The 20,959-nt window shown below is 42.4% G+C and overlaps 1 protein-coding gene across 1 annotated transcript in view; it reads left to right on the top strand.

The window, feature by feature from the left end:
• LOC145396382 (glutamate receptor 1-like) overlaps positions 1-20,959 on the top strand; it is a 363,216-nt gene that overhangs the window by 313,102 nt on the left and 29,155 nt on the right. Inside the window, exons 9-11 of the mRNA XM_080269805.1 lie at positions 13,864-13,974; positions 14,354-14,465; positions 16,824-16,918. Of these exons, the coding sequence (XP_080125931.1) occupies positions 13,864-13,974; positions 14,354-14,465; positions 16,824-16,918 (318 nt within the window). The remainder of the gene's footprint in view (positions 1-13,863; positions 13,975-14,353; positions 14,466-16,823; positions 16,919-20,959) is intronic.

The raw sequence follows: 20,959 nt of genomic DNA, 5'->3' as shown, positions 1-20,959 counted from the left end.
TCAGAGGGCAGTGACCATTGAAGTAGCGATAGAAAAGAGATAAAGATGCAACAGTGCGGCGAAGAGACAAAGGTTGAAGGGAGTCAGTAAGAGGAGGAGAGTTAATGAGGCAAAAAGCCTTTGACTCCACCCTATTGAGAAGAGCTGTATGTGGAGAGCCTCCCCACACATGAGAGTTGTACTCTACACAGGGGTGGATAAAACCCCTGTATAGAGTCAACAATTGTGCAGGGGTAAAGAAGGAACGGAGTTGGCTTAGCACACCCAATCTCTTGGAAGCAGATTTTACAAGAGATGTAATATGATCTTTCCAAGACAAGTCCCGAGTAAATGAAACCCCAAGCATGTTCAAGGATGATGCAGGATTAAGCTGAATATTATCAAACATTAGTGGGTATACCTGTGGAAGATTTTGTCGGGTTGATAGGTGCAAAAACTGAGTCTTTGATGCATTAAAAACAACAAGATTATTTTTACCCCAGTTAGAGATATGAGCCAAGTCAGACATTAGGGTTGCCATAGCCTCATCTCTTGTTTGTTGAAGTAACTGCTGAGATGGACGTTGCGGGAACTGAATGAAAAGGTGAAGGGTGGAGTCATCAGCGTATGAGTGGACAGGGTTAGATGTACAGCTTAGGTCATTGATGAATAAAAGGAAGAGAGTTGGTGATAGGACAGAGCCCTGAGGAACACCACTGTTAAGAGATCTAGGAGAAGAACGATGGCCGTCTACAACAGCGGCTATAGAACGACCAGAAAGGAAGCTAGAGATGAAGGCACAGATAGGAGGATAGAAACCGTAAGAGGGCAGTTTGGAAATTAAAGATTTATGCCAGACTCGATTGAAAGCCTTAGAGATGTCAAGTGCAATGGCAAAGCTTTCGCCAAAGTCCCGAAAGGAGGATGACCAGGAGTCTGAAAGGTAGGTGAGAAGATCGCCGGTGGAGCGTCCCTGACGGAACCCATACTGACGATCAGAAAGAAGGTTGTGATAGGAAAGATGCTTTAAAATTTTTCTATTAAGAACAGACTCGAAAACTTTTGAGATACAGGATGTTAAAGCAATTGGCTTGATAGTTAGAGGGTTGGGAATAGTCACCCTTCTTTGGGACTGGCTGAATGAGAGCAAACTTCCAGCAAGAAGGAAAGGTACAAGTTGACAGACAAAGGCGAAAGACTTTGCCTAGGCAGGGTGTAAGCACAGAAGCACAGTTCTTGAGAACAACAGGAGGGACTCCATCAGGCCCATATGCCTTATTAGTACTGAGGCCTGTGACAGCAGAAAATACATCATCTGAAGAAATTTTAATGTCAGCCATGAGTAAGTCAGAGGGGGGAAGTGATGGAGGAACAGCACCGGAATCGTCTAAGGTGGAATTGGAGGAGAAAGTCTGAGTGAAGAGATCTGTTTTATCAGTAGAAGAAATAGCTACAGAGCCATCAGAGTAGAAAAGAGGAGGGAAGGATGATGAGGTAAAGTTGTTAGAAAGGTTTTTGGCAAGGTGCCAGAAGGAGCGGGAAGAATTCGAGTTAGAGAGTTGAGAGCACTTAGTACGGATGAAATTATTTTTAGCAGAGCGAAGAACAGACTTAGCACGATTCCGGGCAGAAACGTATAATGGATGTGATTCAGAGGTGGGTTGGCTCCGGTACCTTTTATAGGCCCTCTCCTTGTTGCGGACAGCATTAGAACAAGCATGATTAAACCAAGGCTTTCGTGCATTAGTCAGAGGATATGAGAAAGGAATGTATGCTTCCATGCCCGAAAGAATAACCTCTGTAATGCGCAAGGCACACCCAGATGGCTCCCGGCCACGGAAGCAATAATCATTCCAGGGAAAATCAATGAAGTACTGCCTGAGGGCCTCCCAGTCTGCAGCTCCAAAGTGCCACAGACGACGTTTGTTTGGAGGGTCTGCAGGCCGTACTGGAGTGATAGGACAGGTTAAGGTGATAAGGTTGTGATCGGAGGAGCCCAACGGAGAGAAAAGATTAGCAGTGTAAGCGGAAGGATTAGTTGTAAGGAAGAGGTCAAGTATATTGGAACTCTCTCCAAGGCGATCAGGGATACGGGTAGGGTGTTGTACATGCTGCTCTAGGTCATTCAGGATAGAAAAGGTGTAGGCTTGTTCACCAGGTGGATCAGTGAAAGGAGAGGAGAGCCAAAGGTGGTGGTGAACATTGAAATCTCCTAGAATGGAGATTTCAGAGAAAGGAGAAATGGATAGAATGTGTTCCATCGTAGAGGTAAGATAGTCAAAGAATTTTTGATAGTCAGTAGAATTAGGGGATAAATAAACATCACAGATATATTTAGTCAGAGAATGACAGGAAAGCCGAAGCCATACTTCTCCTCTTTCCTTTTCTTTCCCTTGCCTCCGTCTTTCCTATTCGCTCATCCCAAGCTTGTATTCTCTTCTTCTATCCCCTTTCATTCTTCCTATTCTAATTTTTCCTTCCGTTCCGCTTTTCCATTCCTTTCTATCCCTCCCTCTCATTTCTTGTTCCTTCTTCTCTCTTTTTTCTCCTTGTATTCCCTGTTCCTCTCGCTCTCTTCATGTTCATCCTTTTCATTTCCTTCCCCCATCTCTTCCCTTCCTTTCCCATGCCTTTCCTCTTCTCCTTCTTTTCAGTACTTCCTTTCACCTTACCTTTCCTCTCTACTTTGTGTTCATCTTTCCTTCTTATGTTTATCTTCCCTTTTCTTTCACTCCCCTTCTCTTCCCTTTTCCCATTTTCCTTTTTCTTTCCCTCCCCTTCTTTTCCCTATTCCCATTTTCCTTTTTCTTTCCCTCCCCTTCTTTTCCCTTTTCCCCTCTTTCCCCTGTCTGTAAGTTCTTCCTTTCCTTTCCTTATTCCCTCCCTTCTCCCCTTCTTTCTCCTCTTTATGCATTCCAGTTCACTTTCTAAATTCCTTTTGGCACTACGTTTCTTTTCCTTCATTTTTTTTTTCCACCTGAGATTTAGGCCCATATTCACGTCGGTAAAGAAGCTCCCTAACGCCTCTTTCTAAGCGATTTATTTTGCTCATTTATTTATTTTGTGTTTCCTTCCTCTGTTCATCATTTGTTAAAAAAAAATAAAATCCTCTTCTGTGTCAGTCATTCCAATACCATTTTATTCAGCCCAGATAATATACAAATTGATATTACTAAGAAAGAGGTGTTAGGGAGCCTCCATAACGGACGAGAATATGGACATGCGTGGCAGGATTCTCGTATTTTAAGTAGCGCGGTTCTTTCTTCCTTGCATTAAAAAAAAGTAGACTTCGTTTGCCTCTTTCACAGCGATTTATTCTTCACATTGCTCCTCAAAATTCTTAATTCAGTTACTGGGGTAACCTAAGCTCAGTCGATATGCATTCGATATAACATAAAGAAGAATGTTGCGTTGTAATATACAAAAGGAATATGAAGCTACAAACCCAAATCCACCTGTATATGCCAACAAAGGTACCACTGTGTGTTATTAGCTACACTGATTTCAGGATTATTTGTTGGATTGTATAGGTGGATATGGGTTTGTAGCTTCATTTAGGGGGTTTGAGTAAGTCACTTGGGTCTCGACTGGAGGGTTCGTGGCATTTATCATTTAGGTTTGTAACTGGGAGGAGGCTTTGTTTTGAGTTGGAGGAGGAGTTGTTAGATTTAATTATATTTCCTTTATTCGTTGCTTTAATTATTTTATATTAAATATTTATGATAAGTGACATGCTGACATTAAACGACATTATTTGCCTGGTGATGGCCTGTGGTGGGCCAAAATTCGCATATCAAAATAGTTTTTAGAGTATTTTTCATCATTTTACTACTTCCTTTGTGTGTGTGTGTGTGTGTGTGTGTGTGTGTGTAATATTGGTAAATAAAAAGGCACTGTGCAGAGTAAAATGGTGTTGAGTGAATGGTGTGTGTGTGGTGATTGGTGTGGGTGTGGCGTGAGTGTGTGGTGATTGGTGTGGGTGTGGTGTGAGTGTGTGGTGATTGGTGTGGGTGTGGTGTGAGTGTGTGGTGATTGGTGTGGGTGTGGTGTGAGAGTGTGGTGATTGGTGTGGGATTGGATGATTCATGGCGGTAGGTTACGGCATATAAATAGGGACCCGGAAGAGAGACTGGGATCATACGTCACCCTGGAGACGCTGGGGGAGGAAGGGGGGTGGGGATTGTGGTGGTGGTGGAAATACAGTATAGCAATATTTGTGGCGTGTTGTGGCCAGATGATAGGAAAGGTGGTGGTGGCTGGTGGGGGGAGGGTGCTGGTGGTTTTGTTAGTAAATGTGTTGGTGGTTGGTGGGTATGGTTAAGGTGATAAGGAAAGGGGTAATGGTGTGAAACTCGGTTGTGGTGGAGGGGGAATCGGAAATATTTGGTGTAGTGGTAGATGTAATGATGGTAGTGGTGTTGCGTGATGGTAGTTAGGTTGGTGGTATAGATGTGGATGGTGGTAGTGATAAGGATGGTGACAGTGGTAAGAGATGGTGGTAGTGGTGTGCAGGGCGTTAGTATGGGAATGGTAGTAGTACTAGTAGTAATGGTAGTAGTGGAAGTGGTGGTAGGAATTGGGGTAGTGTTAATGTTATTGATGGAGGAAGCATAAGTGGTAATGTTAATGGTTAGGGAGTTGATAGTCATGATTAACTAGCAAATGGTGATTGTGTTCTTGGTGGTGGTGGTGGAATTGCTGGAGATGATGATGGAGATGGTGATAAAAGTACAAAAGAAGGGGTGAATGGTGGTAGACATGTTGGAGGCTGTTGAATAGAGAGCTCAGACATTTTCCCTCCTGGACACTTTCCCTGTGTGTGTGTGTGTGTGTGTGTGTGTGTGTGTGTGTGTGTGTGTGTGTGTGTGTGTGTGTGTGTGTGTTTGTGTGTGTGTGTGTGTGTGTGTGTGTGCTGCAACACTACATTATCTACAACATAAAGGGCACTTTCTGTCTATCTGTCTGTGTCCACGAACTGCTCCCTCAATTTTCATTTTACCTGGCCTTACCCTATATATTTGGAATCCTTATAGTGTACACGGCTTTACCCCCAGCTGGTCCCCAAGCCACAATATTGAGCATTGGCGCTGTATTGACTCCTTAGGCGTCGTTATTCACACCCACGACACACCAAGGACACCGCTGATCCCCTCACAAGCCGCCCTCCCTCATACCCCCCCCCCCCGTAACAACCTCCAGAGCCCACATATAGACTCAGTCCTTGTTTTTTTTTTTTTTTTTTTTTTTTTACCTGACCAATATCCATAACCCCTCTCAGGTCAGTTGATTATTAGGTGAAGTTGAATTGGAGTATAAATTTGACTAGTTATCAAGGAGACTCATTCCTACCTCATAACTAAGAGTCGCTAATTTCAAGGCACCGCAATTTAATATGTGAGATATGAGAGTGACTCAGTTCTGTCAGATGAAAGCAAACTGGCTATTATAATTTGACACATCCACGTATTTTAAGATGCTTACTGCCCAGAACCACAAATCATCCATTCACTCTTTCCTTTGCTCACCCACACGCTGACCCATCGATAGAGACCATCTCAGTATTCATCTCTAAAGCTCATTCACTCATACACGTTCACATTCACTCACACACATTCACCTGTCCCCCTTATAATCCAGTAATGTGTTCTCTTGTTATAATTTCCTACCTTTAGGCAATTTCATTAAGCTTAGAAAGGATGTTTAGTAGAGAAGGGGTTTATGAAGGCTGTAATTTAACTACATCAGTTTGATAAGCTCTTCATAGCAAAACGAACTGGTTATAGGATTAATGCGAAAAAATATGGTGCGGATTGAAGGTGTTAAACTCTGTCAACAAACTTCAAAATGCACTCACACACAGCACATTCAGAAATCACTCACCTACCCACCTGTCTATTTCCAAAAGCCACCTACTTATTTATCTTTAGAGCTCTTTAACTATTTCACCTCAGCCTACCTTTGAGGTCCCTGCCAACCAACATCAGAGCTCTCCTGTCCACTGATTACCATTGCCTCCGTATTAAATCCATGCCAGTCAGCCTCAGAGCTCTCCGTTCCACTAATTCACATCCAAAGCTCACCCAGGCCTGTATTCACCTCGGCCTTGGAGCATCTCCTATTTACTGCTATATTTCTGTGTTTGGCACAGTAACACCTTCAGTCCATCCATCCACCCACTCCCCATCTCTCCATCCACCCCTTCCCCATCCATTTCACCCATTCATCTACCCAGCTCCCAGCCACACCACCCATCCACAGACACTCTTTTCATCGATTCCATTCGTCCACCTATCCACACACCCACTCCTTATCCACCCAAAAGCTCCGCCATTCATAATCCTTATCCACCTACCCATTCCCCACTCACAATACTCATCCATCTACCCATTCCCCATTCACAGTACCCAGCCACTCCCCATCCACATCACTCATCCATCCACCCTACTACTCTCCACTGTTGACAATCATTTTCTCTTTCCCATTTCCTCCTACCTTCCGTCCTTCTCTTCTCCTCCCTCTCTCACAGTCATCCCTCCTCCTCCAGCCTTTCCTCCCTCTACTCCAGCCTTCTTTCCCTCTCCTCTAACTTGTCTTCCACCTTCCTCTCCGTTCCTCTCTTCCCTCTTCCTCTCTTCTCTCAGTCTACGCCTACTAGTCTTACCTCCTCTCCTCCCATCTCCCACCCACCCAGCCTCATTCCATCCCTTGCACCTTCCATCCCTCTTTCTTTCTCCTCCCTTTCTTTTCCTTCCTTGCCAGCCTTCCCCTTTCTTTCCTTCCTTCTTTCCACCCTGTACATCTCCCTCCTCCATTCCTTTCAGTTTCTTTGTCCCTCTCTCATTTTCCTTTCTTTTCTCTCTCCCTGCCAGCATCCCCCTCTCCCTCATCGGTATCCATCCTCTCTCCTTGCAAGCCTTCCTCTTCCCCTCCAGCCCTGTTATCTTTCCTCCATCTCTCCCTCCAGCCCTGTTACCCTTCCTCCCCCTCTCCTTCCAGCTCTGTTATACTCCTTCCAGCTCTGTTATCTTCCAACCTCCTTTCCTTCTACCTCTGTTAGCCTCCCTCCGTCTCTCCCTCCTAGCTTCCCCCTCTTCCTCCCTCCCTCCATCCTAGCTTTCCTCCAAACCTCCCTAAATCCTTCCATCCCAACCTCCTCTCCTTCCCTTCTGCCTGCCTTTCCCCCTCAGCCTCCCTCCTTTTCTCCGTCCCAGCCTCCCTCTCTTCCTCCATCTTAAGTGTTATTAATCACCCACGTTATCGGTTTTTATCCTTTTTTCCGGGAGGTTCGGTCGTTTATGCTCCATCGTGGTCGCTTAGGATGTATTATTTGTCTTCATAGAGAAATTACGTGAAGCAGAATCAGTTTTGCTCGTATTTGTTTTTCTCCGTTTCTATCGCGGTTTTGTTTGTTTTTTCTCCGGTTTATCGTGTTTTTGTAGTTTGTTGGTGTTGTTGCTTTTTCTTCTTTTTTTATCGTGGTTTTGTTTGCTTTTCATCTTTTTTTCGTGGTTTTATTTTTCTTCGTTTTTATCGTGGTTTTATTTTTCATCGTTTTTACCGTGGTTTTATTTCTTTGTTTTTATTTTGGTTGTATTTTTCCTCGTTTTAATCGTGGTTTTGTTTAGCATCGTTTTTTTCGTTTGTTTCTTTATTTTCCGTTTACTCTTGGATTTGTTTGCGCTTTTCTTCGTTTAATCGGGATTTTATTTCCGTTTTCTTCGTTTGTATCGTGGTTATGCTTGTATTTTTCCTCATCTATGTTGTGGTTTTGTTGGTATTTTTTATCGTTTTTTTTTTTTTCGTTTTTATTGTAATTTTCTGTTTTACTTGGGAGTTTTCTTTGGATAGTTTATACTTCTGTTTTGGTCACTTAGAATCTATTTTTATCGTTCACAAGGCTGGTGAGGGACGCCTGCTCGTGGTGGCACCGATATAGTCGGCTCCGCCGCCAAAATATACACACGATCCTTAACTCCTTCTCTGTCCTCTGCTGGAAGGATGGCGAGCTGCGCAGATTCAGCCTGCAGTTCGCCTAATTCATATTCAGAAGAGCCTGTGGTTGCAACAATAACAAACAGCTACAACACGCTTTAACTCTTGCCTGACTCTGATGTTTGAATGTTTTTGTTGGGTGTTATTCTTTGTGCGTGTGTGTGTGTGTGTGTGTGTGTATTTTTGGTCCAGAGTTTCACGTCACGTCCCTGCAACTCACTCTGTTATTGGCGTTCACAAGGCTTAACCTTCAGGCTGATATTAATTTTTTTTTTTCGTTTTTGGTTGACTTTTCTTTATATTTTCTTGCTTGTATTTCCCCGATGCCTAGTGTTATATTACTTCTTTATTATATTCTTTAGAGTATTTATATTCATTTTTTCATTGTCGTTCACAGGATTTAGACAGACTTTGGTTTTGATGACTTTTACTGCCTCCTCAGCTGGTAGTTTTTTTTTTGTCTTTTTTTTTTAGTGGTTCAATATTCTTAGTTTTTTTTTTTCCATTTTCTTCGTACCTTTTCGTGCTGTAATTCATGAATAATTTTATACTTATCACAGTCATTCACTGAGCATTACGTTCAGGCTGACAGTTTTTGGTTCTTTCCAAAATACCGTTTTATGTAATTTTCACAGTTTTGTGTTTGATCGTGGCTTCGTCTGTTCTCAAATGTTATTCATCGGGCTTTACTCGTAGGCTGACTTGAGTTTTCCGTTCTGATGTTTGGTGTTTTTCATTGTTCTAGTTTCTTTGTATGTCTCAGTTCGTGTTTGGTTTTATTAGATTCACTCACCGGTGTTGTCTTTGAGGATGACTGTGTGTGTGTGTGTGTGTGTGTGTGTGTGTGTGTGTGTGTGTGTGTGTCATTTGATGGGGTCTTTGTCTTCAGTTTTTTAACTATTTTCAGGTTTCTTACCAGTTATGTAATTTTTGTTTTTTTAAGTTTTATTACATAATTATTTATTCATCGCATTATTTGTGGTGTCTGTTTTTAAATTCTTTTTGTTCGTAATTTGTTTTGCTGTCTTCATACTTCCTATTCCCCTGTTTTATGATTTTTTTATTATTTGTGCGCCAATTGTTTGTTGAAAAATTTTTCATTTTGTATTTTTTTTTTTTCGTTCACTCTTCCTTTTTGCTTTTTATAATTTAATTCTGCATTTCACGTTTTTCCTTATTTCCATAAAAGTGCCATTTTTTTCAACAGTTTATGTTCATGTTCTTATAAGTTCCTACCCTAAATAGTACGGACGGCCAAATCCAACGTGTGTCCCTTACTGTTACTCACTGCGTCACACTACCTTCCTGAAGGATGACTCTCTCTCTCTCTCTCTCATGGGGGATAGAGTGGGTAATGGTAGCTTATCTGGTGTGCTTGTACGTCTGGTGTGTGTCTGAGATGCTTGGGATGTGTCCTGAATGTGCGCAGAGACAAAGAACACTCCCTGGGATGTGCTGACGTGGTGGATAGCCTACTTGGGGTGGGTGTGACTCACAAAGGTTTCCATTTTTCTTGCTCATGTAGGCTGTAAATTATTACTCGTTCACTGTTAATTGTAAGTTTTACCGGAGTTTTGTTGTTTTTTCTTGGGTTTTCTGTTTACACTGCCATTCTATCCTCCTCTTCCTCCTCCGTCTCTTTCTGTCCATCTTCCTTCTTCACAGTCATTCCATCGTCCCACCCCTTGTCTGCCTCCACCTCCCCCCTCCCCACTCAGCTGTCGTCGTGAATTTAGCAGCGTGTCGTCAGTGGTCGTGCTCTGAGTTATGTCGTGCCGAGGTGGTCATTGCGTCAGTCGTTCCCTTCCATCCCTGGCGGCATTTTTAGCTCCTTCCACACCGTATACCGTATTTCCTTATTTAACTCTTGCTGCCACCTGGCGACTTATTGTACCGGTATTTAGATGGACCTCTCATAGCAAAGGATTTATGAGAAATTCCGATTATATCTTTTTGTACGGTGATGTGTTTTTGCTTTCCTTGCCACCAGCCGACCTATTCAACATAGGACAGACCTCTAATGTGTGTATGTTTAGATAGAGATAGAGAGATAGAGATCTGTGAAAATAGTAAAATGTTATGAAGTCGTGTCTGCCCTGCAAATTAGTTTACTCTTTAAATAGATGTGGATATACAGTAGAGAGAGAGAGAGAGAGAGAGAGAGAGAGAGAGTCTTTGACAATACTCAGTAAAATGTTATGGAGTCCTCTCTGTCCTCCAAATTAGTTAACCCTCGTCAGATAGATTGATAGACAGGTAGATGATTAAAGTGGTAGATATATAGATAGATAGATAGACAGGTAGATGGATAAACTTGTAGATAGATAAATAGATAGACAGGTAGACTGATCAATTGATAGAGAGAAAAATAGATAGATATAGGCTAGTGAGAGCGATGTGTGGAAATAGCAATATGTTATGGAATCCTCCCACTCTTCACTCTCGCATGCTCGGGACAACCATTATTATTTCAGTAAATGCCAGACGTCTTTACTGAGATAGGAGTGAGTCACAGGAGCCTGAGAGTTAAGATGCCAGCTGAATACAGACCCCCAGCATCATGTCTTGTCCCAGCACCAACATGAACCCGGGTCTTGTCAACGGGTCTGTGTCTCTCTCCGCCAACACAACCTTCTGTATAATTCTCCCATTCACCAACTCCGGCCACCCTCTTCACTTTATGCTATTATGGACTTACTAAGGATTTCAGGGGCAGTGTCCAACTGTTTTTTTTTAAATAACGTCTCAACAAAGCGTCGGACAAGGATTTAACTTTGGCAGTGCATGTTTGAGACCCCGACCTAATTTGTAAAATTATGCTTTTGTACCAAATGTGTATGATTAAGGCATTTATAAGAGTAAATGTAGGGTAAACTTAGCTAAAATCGTCAGAGGCATGCAGCGAGGCTAGCTTCGGTCACGATACAAGCCCCGCCCACAATTCGGAACGTGACGTCGGTGTGACGTAGTAGTAATCACCGACGCAAGTGGCATTTCTTTCTAACCCCCCCCCACATACTGTACTCTCTCTCTCTCTCTCTCTCTCTCTCTCTCTCTCTCACACACACACACACACACACACACACACACACACACACACACACACACACGAAGTAATATTTCACCCCTACCACAGATTCTGTTTTGTCCTTATATGAGGAGAATGTTAGCGAAAATAAGGTTTACTTGGAGGAAATTACTTATCATTTACGTGGACAATATGGCCCTTGCTACATGCTCGGTGCATGTAACAAAGAGCAGTGGTTTATTAAACTTGTTCATTGTGAACGCCCACTATCATCTGTAAAAGAATATATTTTTTTATAATGAAATAAAACTGAAAAGTAGCATTTTTAATGTGATTGATTGGCATGATTCAAAAGGAAATATATTAAATTCCTCATGCGGACCCTTTCGCGGTTGTATACCGCGAAAAGCCGCATCACAAAAGCAGTCTTGCAACCTCTAGGACAATAAGAGATGCTCGCCATCGCTGAAGTTTCGGTTTGGTAACGTCTCGCCTGTCGGCGGCCGCCGCCACATCACCTCGCCCAGCGGTGCCGGCTCAGGCAGTGATTACTACTCTTCAGAAGTGAATAAGTCATATTGACGTCACAATATGTGTAAGAGGGCGATGCATATACTATGTACTAATAGGCAGTCTGGAGGGATGTACAGTCACTAAAAATCAGCCGCAGCTCAGAAATATGAGTAACCCTGAGGCATTGAATCTGAAGCAGCTTACATAAAGACAGAACTGCCACTTGCGTCGGTGATTACTACTACGTCACACCGACGTCACGTTCCGAATTGTGGGCGGGGCTTGTATCGTGACCGAAGCTAGCCTCGCTGCATGCCTCTGACGATTTTAGCTAAGTTTACCCTACATTTACTCTTATAAATGCCTTAATCATACACATTTGGTACAAAAGCATAATTTTACAAATTAGGTCGGGGTCTCAAACATGCACTGCCAAAGTTAAATCCTTGTCCGACGCTTTGTTGAGACGTTATTTAAAAAAAACGGTTGGACACTGCCCCTGAAATCCTTAGTAGGTCTGTATTCTGGGTAGCACAGGAGGCTTCGTAGCTCCTTTTCCTTAGCGATTTATCTTTGTACGCCACATACATCGTTTTTATATCGACATAGTTGGCATCAGTAAGTCAGGAGGATATTGGGGTCTTTTTTTTTTTTTCTTTTTTTTTAATGGGCAGAATAAGTAGCTAAGGAGAGGTGTCACGAACTAGCCAAAGCCACTTAAGTCCGTATTCTTGTCGGCTAAGGACGCTCCCTAACACCTTTTTCTAAGCAACTTTTTTTGTTTGTTACACATTACTGACCATGTCGTGTTACATAAAACATTTAATATCACCATACTTTGCATAAATAACGTACAAAAGGGCATTAACCAGCCATGTCCAAAAATAAATCGCTAAGGAAGACGTGCAAGGAAATTCAGCCCAGTGATATGACAAGATATAAGTCACGGCGTCATCCCTTTCCCTGTCATTCACTACTTTGCATTATATTTCCCCCTGCGACAGGTGGTTTACGTGCCACCTTCATTCCCGTGACCTTTTTTATTTTATCTTTTCTAACTAAATTATTTTATTCAGTATAGGTGAGACTTTTTACTTGAGGATTTAGACAGCCTTAGTTAACCCTTTGACTCCTACATCTCTGTCCAAAGTTGTATAAATTTGTACAGACGTAGCTTGAAATAAATAGTATCGTCACGGGACTAAGTAGGTCAGCTGTACACGAGGGAAAAGTGGTTCATCAGAAATGTTAAAATCTGTGACGAATAACATTTTCTCCAAGTAACAAAGTAATTGGTTTCTTCAAGCGTAATACAGGCGATTTTATTCACCTCTTAGAAACATGTCAGTCAGGAGGTCTAAGGCTGTATTTTAAGTGGTCACGGTCACTTACTAGCACTTCTGTTTTAGCTACTTATGCTGCACACTACGCCTCGATATTCTCCTTTTTTTTGTTGATACAAACTATGTCGATATGTTAGCGATGTAAAAAGCATACAGGTAAATGTTGAGTCGTAATATGCAAAATAAATCGTTGAGGAGGAGATGCAACGAAGCCTCCTCGGCTACCCACATTGCAACCCGTAAGGTGGTATTCTCGTCAGCTTAGGTGGCTCTCAAGCACCTGTATCTTAGTGATTTATTTTGCTTATTACGCCTGGATAATCACTTGTCCGCAATTTACGCATCCTTGTTGGACGAACGCATGTGAAGGTTGAGAGGAGTGGAAGAGAGTTGTTTGAGAGGACTAAAGATTAGGATAAGAAGGAGAAGGATAGAGACAGGAATGGATGGAGAGACGGACTGGAGGAGGCGGCGGCAGAGTTACACAGAGGTCAAGGTGCTTCTTCCACACAGACCTTACTTACGTTGAGAGACGGAAAGACAATATTCTCCAGCCAAGGACGGGCCTCGAGGAAGGAAGGGGTTCGTGAAGGGTTTATACGATAGAATCCATTAAGTTCGAAGAGTCTGTATTAAGCTGAATAAAATCGTCTGCGGAAGCAACAAGAGCACTTATCATCCACCTGAGGAGCAACCCGGACAAATGGCTGTGTGTGTGTGTGTGTGTGTGTGTGTGTGTGTGTGTGTGTGTGTGTGTGTGTGTGTGTGTGTTTTAATCTCCCTCTTTATCTATTACACGTCTTATACCATTACACAGTCACATTAATATCCTATCCAGTTCTAATTACTCATGTTCTTCGTTTGTCGTATATACACGTAGTTAACCTTTAAAATTACCAGTTTCCTCTCTGCCGTTATAATTTTCTACCTTAATGTCACATGGCTTTTGTTTCCTGGCGGTAGATAGTTCATTCATTCATTTATTCTCATATTTTCTTTCTCTTTCAGATCGGGACGTGGAGCGACACCCGAGGGCTGGAAACAGTGGCGGTCAAGTACACGAGCCACATGACTGACCGGGTGATGGCTGACAGATCTTACATCGTTACATCCATATTGGTGCGTGTGTATCTCTCTCTCTCTCTCTCTCTCTCTGCCGACCTCCAGATTTAAGCGATATTTTAAGTGAGTCTCGGTATTTTTCAATTACCCGTTTAATGTCCTTTTTAACTCATTTAGGGATTTTGTATAACATTTAATTTTATCTTCCATTTTCCCTTAGTTTCCTCCTTTTAAATATTTTCACTCTGTGATGCGGCTTAGTGCCATTTGGTCTTTGTTACCTGGTGCTGCCTTTTCATCTCTCTCTCTCTCTCTCTCTCTCTCTCTCTCTCTCTCTCTCTCTCAGAAAGAGGAATTTTATATATATTAGTTGAAAAATTAGTGTGATCCCATTTTCCTTAGGTTAATATAGCGGCCCCGTTTTCTGTCATCACAGGAAAAGCCATTCTTGATGCTAAGGAAGGACGGTAACTACACTGGCAATGATCGTTACGAGGGATACGCTAAAGACCTCGCTGACCTCTTGGCATCCTTCCTCGGAATTAACTGTGAGTATATGAGTTTGGGGGCTTGTGCTGGAAAATGAGGAGGTGTTAGAGGGTAACGTAGTATTTCTGGGGTATCTTAAGGTAAATTTCTGGGAATCATCCCTACAAGGGCTAAGCTGAAGACCTCTTGACCTCTTTCCTCAGAATTAATTGTATTTGATTTTTGGCCATATCGAGAGGATGGAGAGCGAGAGGCTGACGAGGAGGGTGTATGTGAGTGAGGTGGAGGGTGGATAGGGAGGGGGAGGCCAAGGATTGAGATGGAGGGATGGAGTGGAGAGGTAAATGAGAGAGGGGTGTGTGCACTGGGAGCAGAGTAGTGAAATGGCGGGGGACGGGGCGACATGGAGGCGATTTTTTTGTGGCCACCCATTACGGGATTAAAGGAGTCTGGCAATTGATATATAGATATTTGATTTTTCAATGTATTTTTAGGGGTAAGGAATAAATTTGAGTGGTTTGCGTCTTGATCAGTTTATTTCATGAGGTATTTGTGTAAGCAGGTATGAAATCTGTTTATAATACTACATTTTTTGGTGTTTGAGGTGAAGATGTTATTTCTGATTCTTTTTTTAAATTTCTGAGAGCACATGGTATTTTCTGGCTTCCATCTGACGAAAGTAATCAATTTAAGGTTTTTGCCTTATGTAATGAGGTTACCATATTAGAGGTAAACTAAACAGTTTCGTAGGTTTACAACTTCTAAGGTACTTGTGTATTTTCGGATTGTTTTGTTGGAGATTGATATTTATGCAGTTTTACAGTCGTAGGGAATGTTTGCATGGTATGTCGGGGTTGGGGGGGCGGAGTTCTTGTTGGCTACGTGACGCGGTTCAGTTGCTGGGGCCGTTTCAACGTAAAACCGGTTCCACTTGACAGGGAATTTTCAGAATGCCCCTCTTATACACCCACCCTAACTGCCCTCTGATAGGTGTCGTGTACCCGTAGCTGTTTGGCCCTCAACAGTTATTATACCCCCGGAGTGTTGAGGCGGTCACTGGGTGTGTAGGCAAGGGGGGGGGGAAAGGAGTTGGGGGGGAAAGTGAGAGGGGAACAAAAGAAAAAATAATATACAACAAAAATACTCGGTTTTTAAGTACTTAAATGGAGATGTCAGAGGTAAAGAGTTAACGTGTGTTTTAATATTGTCGATGACTTGGACGCATTTTGTTATTATATTCATGAAAATTTCGTAGTATTTTGTTCAGTTGAGGAAGTTTCTACCTGTGTAAAGGTTAATTGCCCATGTATCTATCTATAACGACCTAGACGCCATAATCCCGTAAAGGGTGGCCATTTGTCTTTTTAAGGGGAGGGACACTAACCCTACGCCAGTCAACTTGTTGACACGTAGGGAACACATAACAATTGATAATATGGCTACCACCTAGCGTTGTACAAGGTTTCCTGGCTTACAGGAAACCATGATGCCTGTCATTCAATGTAAAGACACCTGAAAAAGAAAAATCGACAGGAAAGATGGGAGAAAAAGGTGGGAGTAATAGGAAGAGAAGAGGGCAAACACAAGAAGAATGAAACAGGTGATGGATAAGTAGGGAGCACTACATCAAGTGAGTGGATGATGGTTGGCACAACCTACCACACAAGGTTAATCGTGAGGTATCAATTCTTTGACGGGCAAAATTTCTCTAAGCCGAATAGAATCGCCCTGTGATTGTGCAGAATAAGTGAAAGCGTGTATAGATTGTGAAAGTGTTATTTTAGGAGACATAAATTTCTTTGTCTTTAGTGGCAGTTACTTTCGTTTTCGTGGTGGAGATGCAGGATATATTTATGGCGCTTTAGGAATTTCTTTCACAACAGTGATTGCCCTCTTAGTTTATTGTAACCTCTGACTATTTTGTTTCGTATAATGACAGGAATATCAGAAGGACGTGAATGAATTTGTTTGAAAAAAAAAGTTAAAAAAAAAGTCTGAAACACATGTAAGGGCAATGGTGCTGCCTCAGTGGAGGTACGGGCTCTTTGAGTGATCTTGTTTAATAAGGGCATCTTCTTCCTTGCTTGTAGGGTTTTGTCTCTGTCGCATAGTTATGTTATTGTATACTTGGTGCCCTCTTTCCTATTAATCTGTTACTCACTCGTCTGTGTCCCACAAGACACATTGCAGCGTGTGAAGGTTATTGTATTTTCTGTAGATCACATATTGTTTCCTTATCGATTTCCTCTTGTTAATGTACTTACCCACAGTTTTTTTTTTTTTTTTTTAATTTCCCCTAGATATTAACTTTGAACACCTGTGGTGCCCAGTAATTTATATATCTCATAATCATATTCTCTTGTTAATGCTAGCCTGTGTATCTGTTAACCTATTTACTCACGGGATTTTTTTTCCAGACACATTGCAACTTGTGAAGGACAACAAGTACGGTGGCCAGAACGATGGCCAGTACGGTGGCTGGGACGGCATGGTGGGGGAGCTGGTGAGACAGGTCAGTGTTGCCTTAATTGTACTTCAGTTACCCTCCATTGGTTTTCTCTTCTTCATTTTCTTTTAAATACTTCTCTCACATGATGTAAGTTTAAGTTTCATCTTACATCTTCAGACTAAGTTGAGGCCCTATTCAGCTTTGGAGAAAGTTGTAGAACTAGTGGTACTATATTGCCGTCATTTAACCTTACATTACAAGAGGTCTCCTAAACTTTAAATAAAAACCGTCTGGGAGACAGAGAGAGAGAGAGAGAGAGAGAGAGAGAGAGAGAGAGAGAAATCCCCCTCACCTAGGTTACAGTGTATAATTATAACCTGGCAAGGAAGAAGTTGAGAGGCGGAAGAGAGAGTTGTATGTAGAAAGAAAGAGAGAGGTGAAAAGATTAATAAGAGAGAGTAAGAAGAGAGTGGATGAGGAATTTGGAAGGAATTTAAGTGTAAAGTGGAGGGACTGTAAGAAAATGTTCTGGAAAGAGGTGAAGAGAGTAAGACAGGGTGGAAGTGAAGTTAGCAGGGGAGTGAAAGATAAAAATGGTAGATTACTAGTGGAGAAGGGAGAAAAAGTGAGCAGATGGAGAGAACACTTTAAGGAATTGTTGAACATAGAGGATGGAAGTAATGCGAGTACAAGTGGCTGGGGAATGGCTGGAAGAAGAAGGGAGGTGAGAAGTCAGGAAGAAATCAGTAGGATAGAAGTTGTGGAAGAAATGAAGAAAGTCAAATTGGGGAAAGCCCCAGGAATTGATGGAGTGTGTGGTGAAATGCTGAAACATGGGAGAGATAATAGTAGAATGGATGTGGACGATGTGCAGATTGGCCTAGGAGGAAGGTAGAGTCCTGGAGGATTGGAAGTCAGGTATAATTATTCCCTTGTACAAAGGAAAAGGGGAAAAAGAAGTGTGTGGTAATCATAGGGGCATTTGTCTTCTTAATATAATAGGAAAAGTGTATGGTAGGATACTTACTGACAGAGTCAGAGAAAGAAAAGAGGAATTAATTGGAGAAGAACAGGAAGGCTTTAGGAAGGGAAGAGGTTGTGTAGATCAGATATTCATTCTTGGATCTTTAATGGAAAAGTTTCTAGAGAAGGGAAAGAAGTTGTATGTGGCTTTCATGGATTTGGAGAAAGCATATGACAGGGTGGATAGACAAGGATTGTGGAAAGTATTAAGATTATATGGAGTAGGTGGGAAGTTGCTGAATGCTGTGAAGAGTATGTATGATGGTGCTAAGGCTGCAGTGCGTGTGGATGGTGAACTGAGTGAATTTTTCTCTTTGAAGGTTGGGTTGAAACAGGGATGTGTCATGTCTTCATGGTTGTTCAGTCTGTACATGGATGGGGTAATAAAAGAGGTACAAGGTAGGGTAGTGGATGTTGGAGTGGCCCTGGTGAGAGAGGGTAGTGTTTGGAAACTCCCTGTACTGTTGTTTGCAGATGATTCTGTGTTGTTGAGTGAAGACGAAGGGGAGCTGCAAGGCTTGGTGGATGAGTTTGGGAAAGTGTGTATGAAACGGAATCTAAAGGTGAATGTAAGGAAGAGTAAAGTGATGGTCTTTGAGAGAGGTGAAGTCAGTGAATGTACAGCGAAGTTGGATGGTGAGGAATTGGAAAATGTGAGTATGTTTAAGTACTGGGTAGTGTGATGAGTAAGGATGGAGGTTTGGAGGGTGAAGTGCTTGAAAGGGTACAGCAGGGAAGAAAGGTTGCTGGTTCTTTGAAAGCAGTGATAAGAAACAGGGAAGTGAGCATGGAAGTGAAAAAGTTACTACATGACAGTATTGTGATACCAGCTCTAACGTATGGAAGTGAAGCTTGGACGTTGTTGGAAGGACACAAGTCAAGAGTGAGAGCAGTGGAAATGAGTTCACATGGAGAGATAGGCTGACAAATGAGGATATAAAGGAGCATTGTTGTGTGAATGTGGATGTGATAGGAAGCGTTAGGAGGAATACACTGAAGTGGTTTGGCCATGTGGATAGGATGGAGAGTGAAAGACTGACGAAGAGAATGTATGTGAGTGAGGTGGAGGGGGGGGAGAGGGAGGGGGAGGCCGAGGATGAGATGGAGGGATGGGGTGGAGAGGTATATGAGAGAGGGGTGTGTGAGTTGGGAGCAGGGCAGTGAAATGGCGGGGGACAGGGCGACGTGGAGGCGATTTGTTTGTGGCCACCTCGAACGGGATTGAGGCGTCTGGCAATAGATAGATAGATAGACCAAAATTATTCTTGCCATGTTGGATTCCTGACATGCTTGTGAATGAGATAAAAAAAGAAAGAGCCTTTATTTTATATATGGTGGGGGCGCTCACCATCCACTCACTCGATGTAGTGCTGCTCTACGGGTGCCTCTACACTAAGTAACAAGCCAAATGGTTTCCTGTATACCAGGAAGTCATTTACTATGCTGTATGGTAACCACATAACCAAATGATAGCACCTGGTGGTTAGTGGGTAATTAAGGCGCCCCAATCAGATTGAGCCTATGCAGGTTTATATCCAAGGGATGTTTGAGGTTTATTGCTCACGTAATGCCACTCAGGGATGAGTGAGGCCGGTCACTCACCTTAAATGTCAGGACCAACATGCCTAGACCCGGGCTTCTCTGTTCCTCATGGGGCAACACAGGATTAGATGATGAACGAATGAATGAAATAAAATATGCAACCCGAATAATCCCCTTTGAAAAGAAAGAAAACGTCAGTCAAATTAGTCTCTCTCTCTCTCTCTCTCTCTCTCACACACACACACACACACACACACACACACACACACACACACACACACACACACACACACACACACACACACACACACACACACACACACACACACACACACACACACACACACACACACACACACGATGCAAGGTCAGATAGAAGTGACATTGGATGAGTGGATATAAATGAATACTGATGTTTGAATAGATAAATAGATAGATGTTATCCTGGGTCCATCTCACAAGGTTTGATGAGAGGCCCCCAAATCTGATGACTTAAAATGTCTTTATCACTGTATTAATGACAATTTATTTACGTTCTGTGTACTAGACAGTATTATTTATACTGTCGTGAACCATCATTGTGGGGAGTGTACTGTATGAATATTTATCTGTCTATCTATCCATAGCCCGACGCCCTAATCCCGCAAAGGGTGGCCGCAGACAAAACGCCTCCAAGTCACTCTGTCACCCACCATTTGACTACCCTCCCCCCAACTCACCCCCCCCCTCCCTCATATACCTCTCAACTCCATCCCTCAACCTCATCCTCGGTCTACCCCTCCCTCTCCCTCCCTCCATCTCACCTACATACACCCTCTTAGTCAGTTTTTCATTCTCCATTCTCTCCACATGTCCAAACCACCTCAGTGTATTTCTCCTAATCTTCTCAACCACATTTTTTAAAATTACGAATAGTAACGTATTTAGATCATCATCATCATCATCATCATCATCATCATCATCATCATCATCATCATCATCATCGTCCCGCCCTTTTAACACCTGCAGGTGGGGTTTGGTAGGGTACAGCAAGCCTGGAGTAGAAAAAATACGTTAGTCGGAGAACTAATCAACAGTATGCCCAAAAAAGTGGGCCACATAACCCATTCATTCACCATGGAAATCCCAGGAATCTTTGCCGTAATATTAATAACCTAAAAATATATAATAACCTAAGGTAATAATATATAAACTGTGAATTCAGCGTTGCCTGTGACAGTTTGTGTAGAAAAGTATCAAGGTTGTTCGTGACGAAGCCAACTCGAATAAACCAAGTCTCTGTTCTGAAATTTTTCTGTAGAGAGTAATACGAAAATGATATAACAATTTAAATGAATAAAATAAAAATGTAATACATAACGTATATAATACACAAAAAGATTCACATGTTTGCAGATCATACATATATCACGGTTAATGGTGAAGGTTACCTAGTTTCCGGTGCGGATCTAGTTTGTTATTTGTTTAGTGTACTCCGCTAGTGTGACCGTGAGCGTGAGTGAGTGGCCTGAGGTCAGTGTCCACCTGCTTTGGTGAGAA

Source organism: Coenobita brevimanus, chromosome 1, assembly GCF_032717465.1.
Source record: "Coenobita brevimanus isolate Jiangsu-jjx chromosome 1, ASM3271746v2, whole genome shotgun sequence".
Lineage (NCBI taxonomy): Eukaryota > Metazoa > Arthropoda > Malacostraca > Decapoda > Coenobitidae > Coenobita > Coenobita brevimanus.
This window is presented reverse-complemented; position numbering and strand designations above follow the sequence as displayed.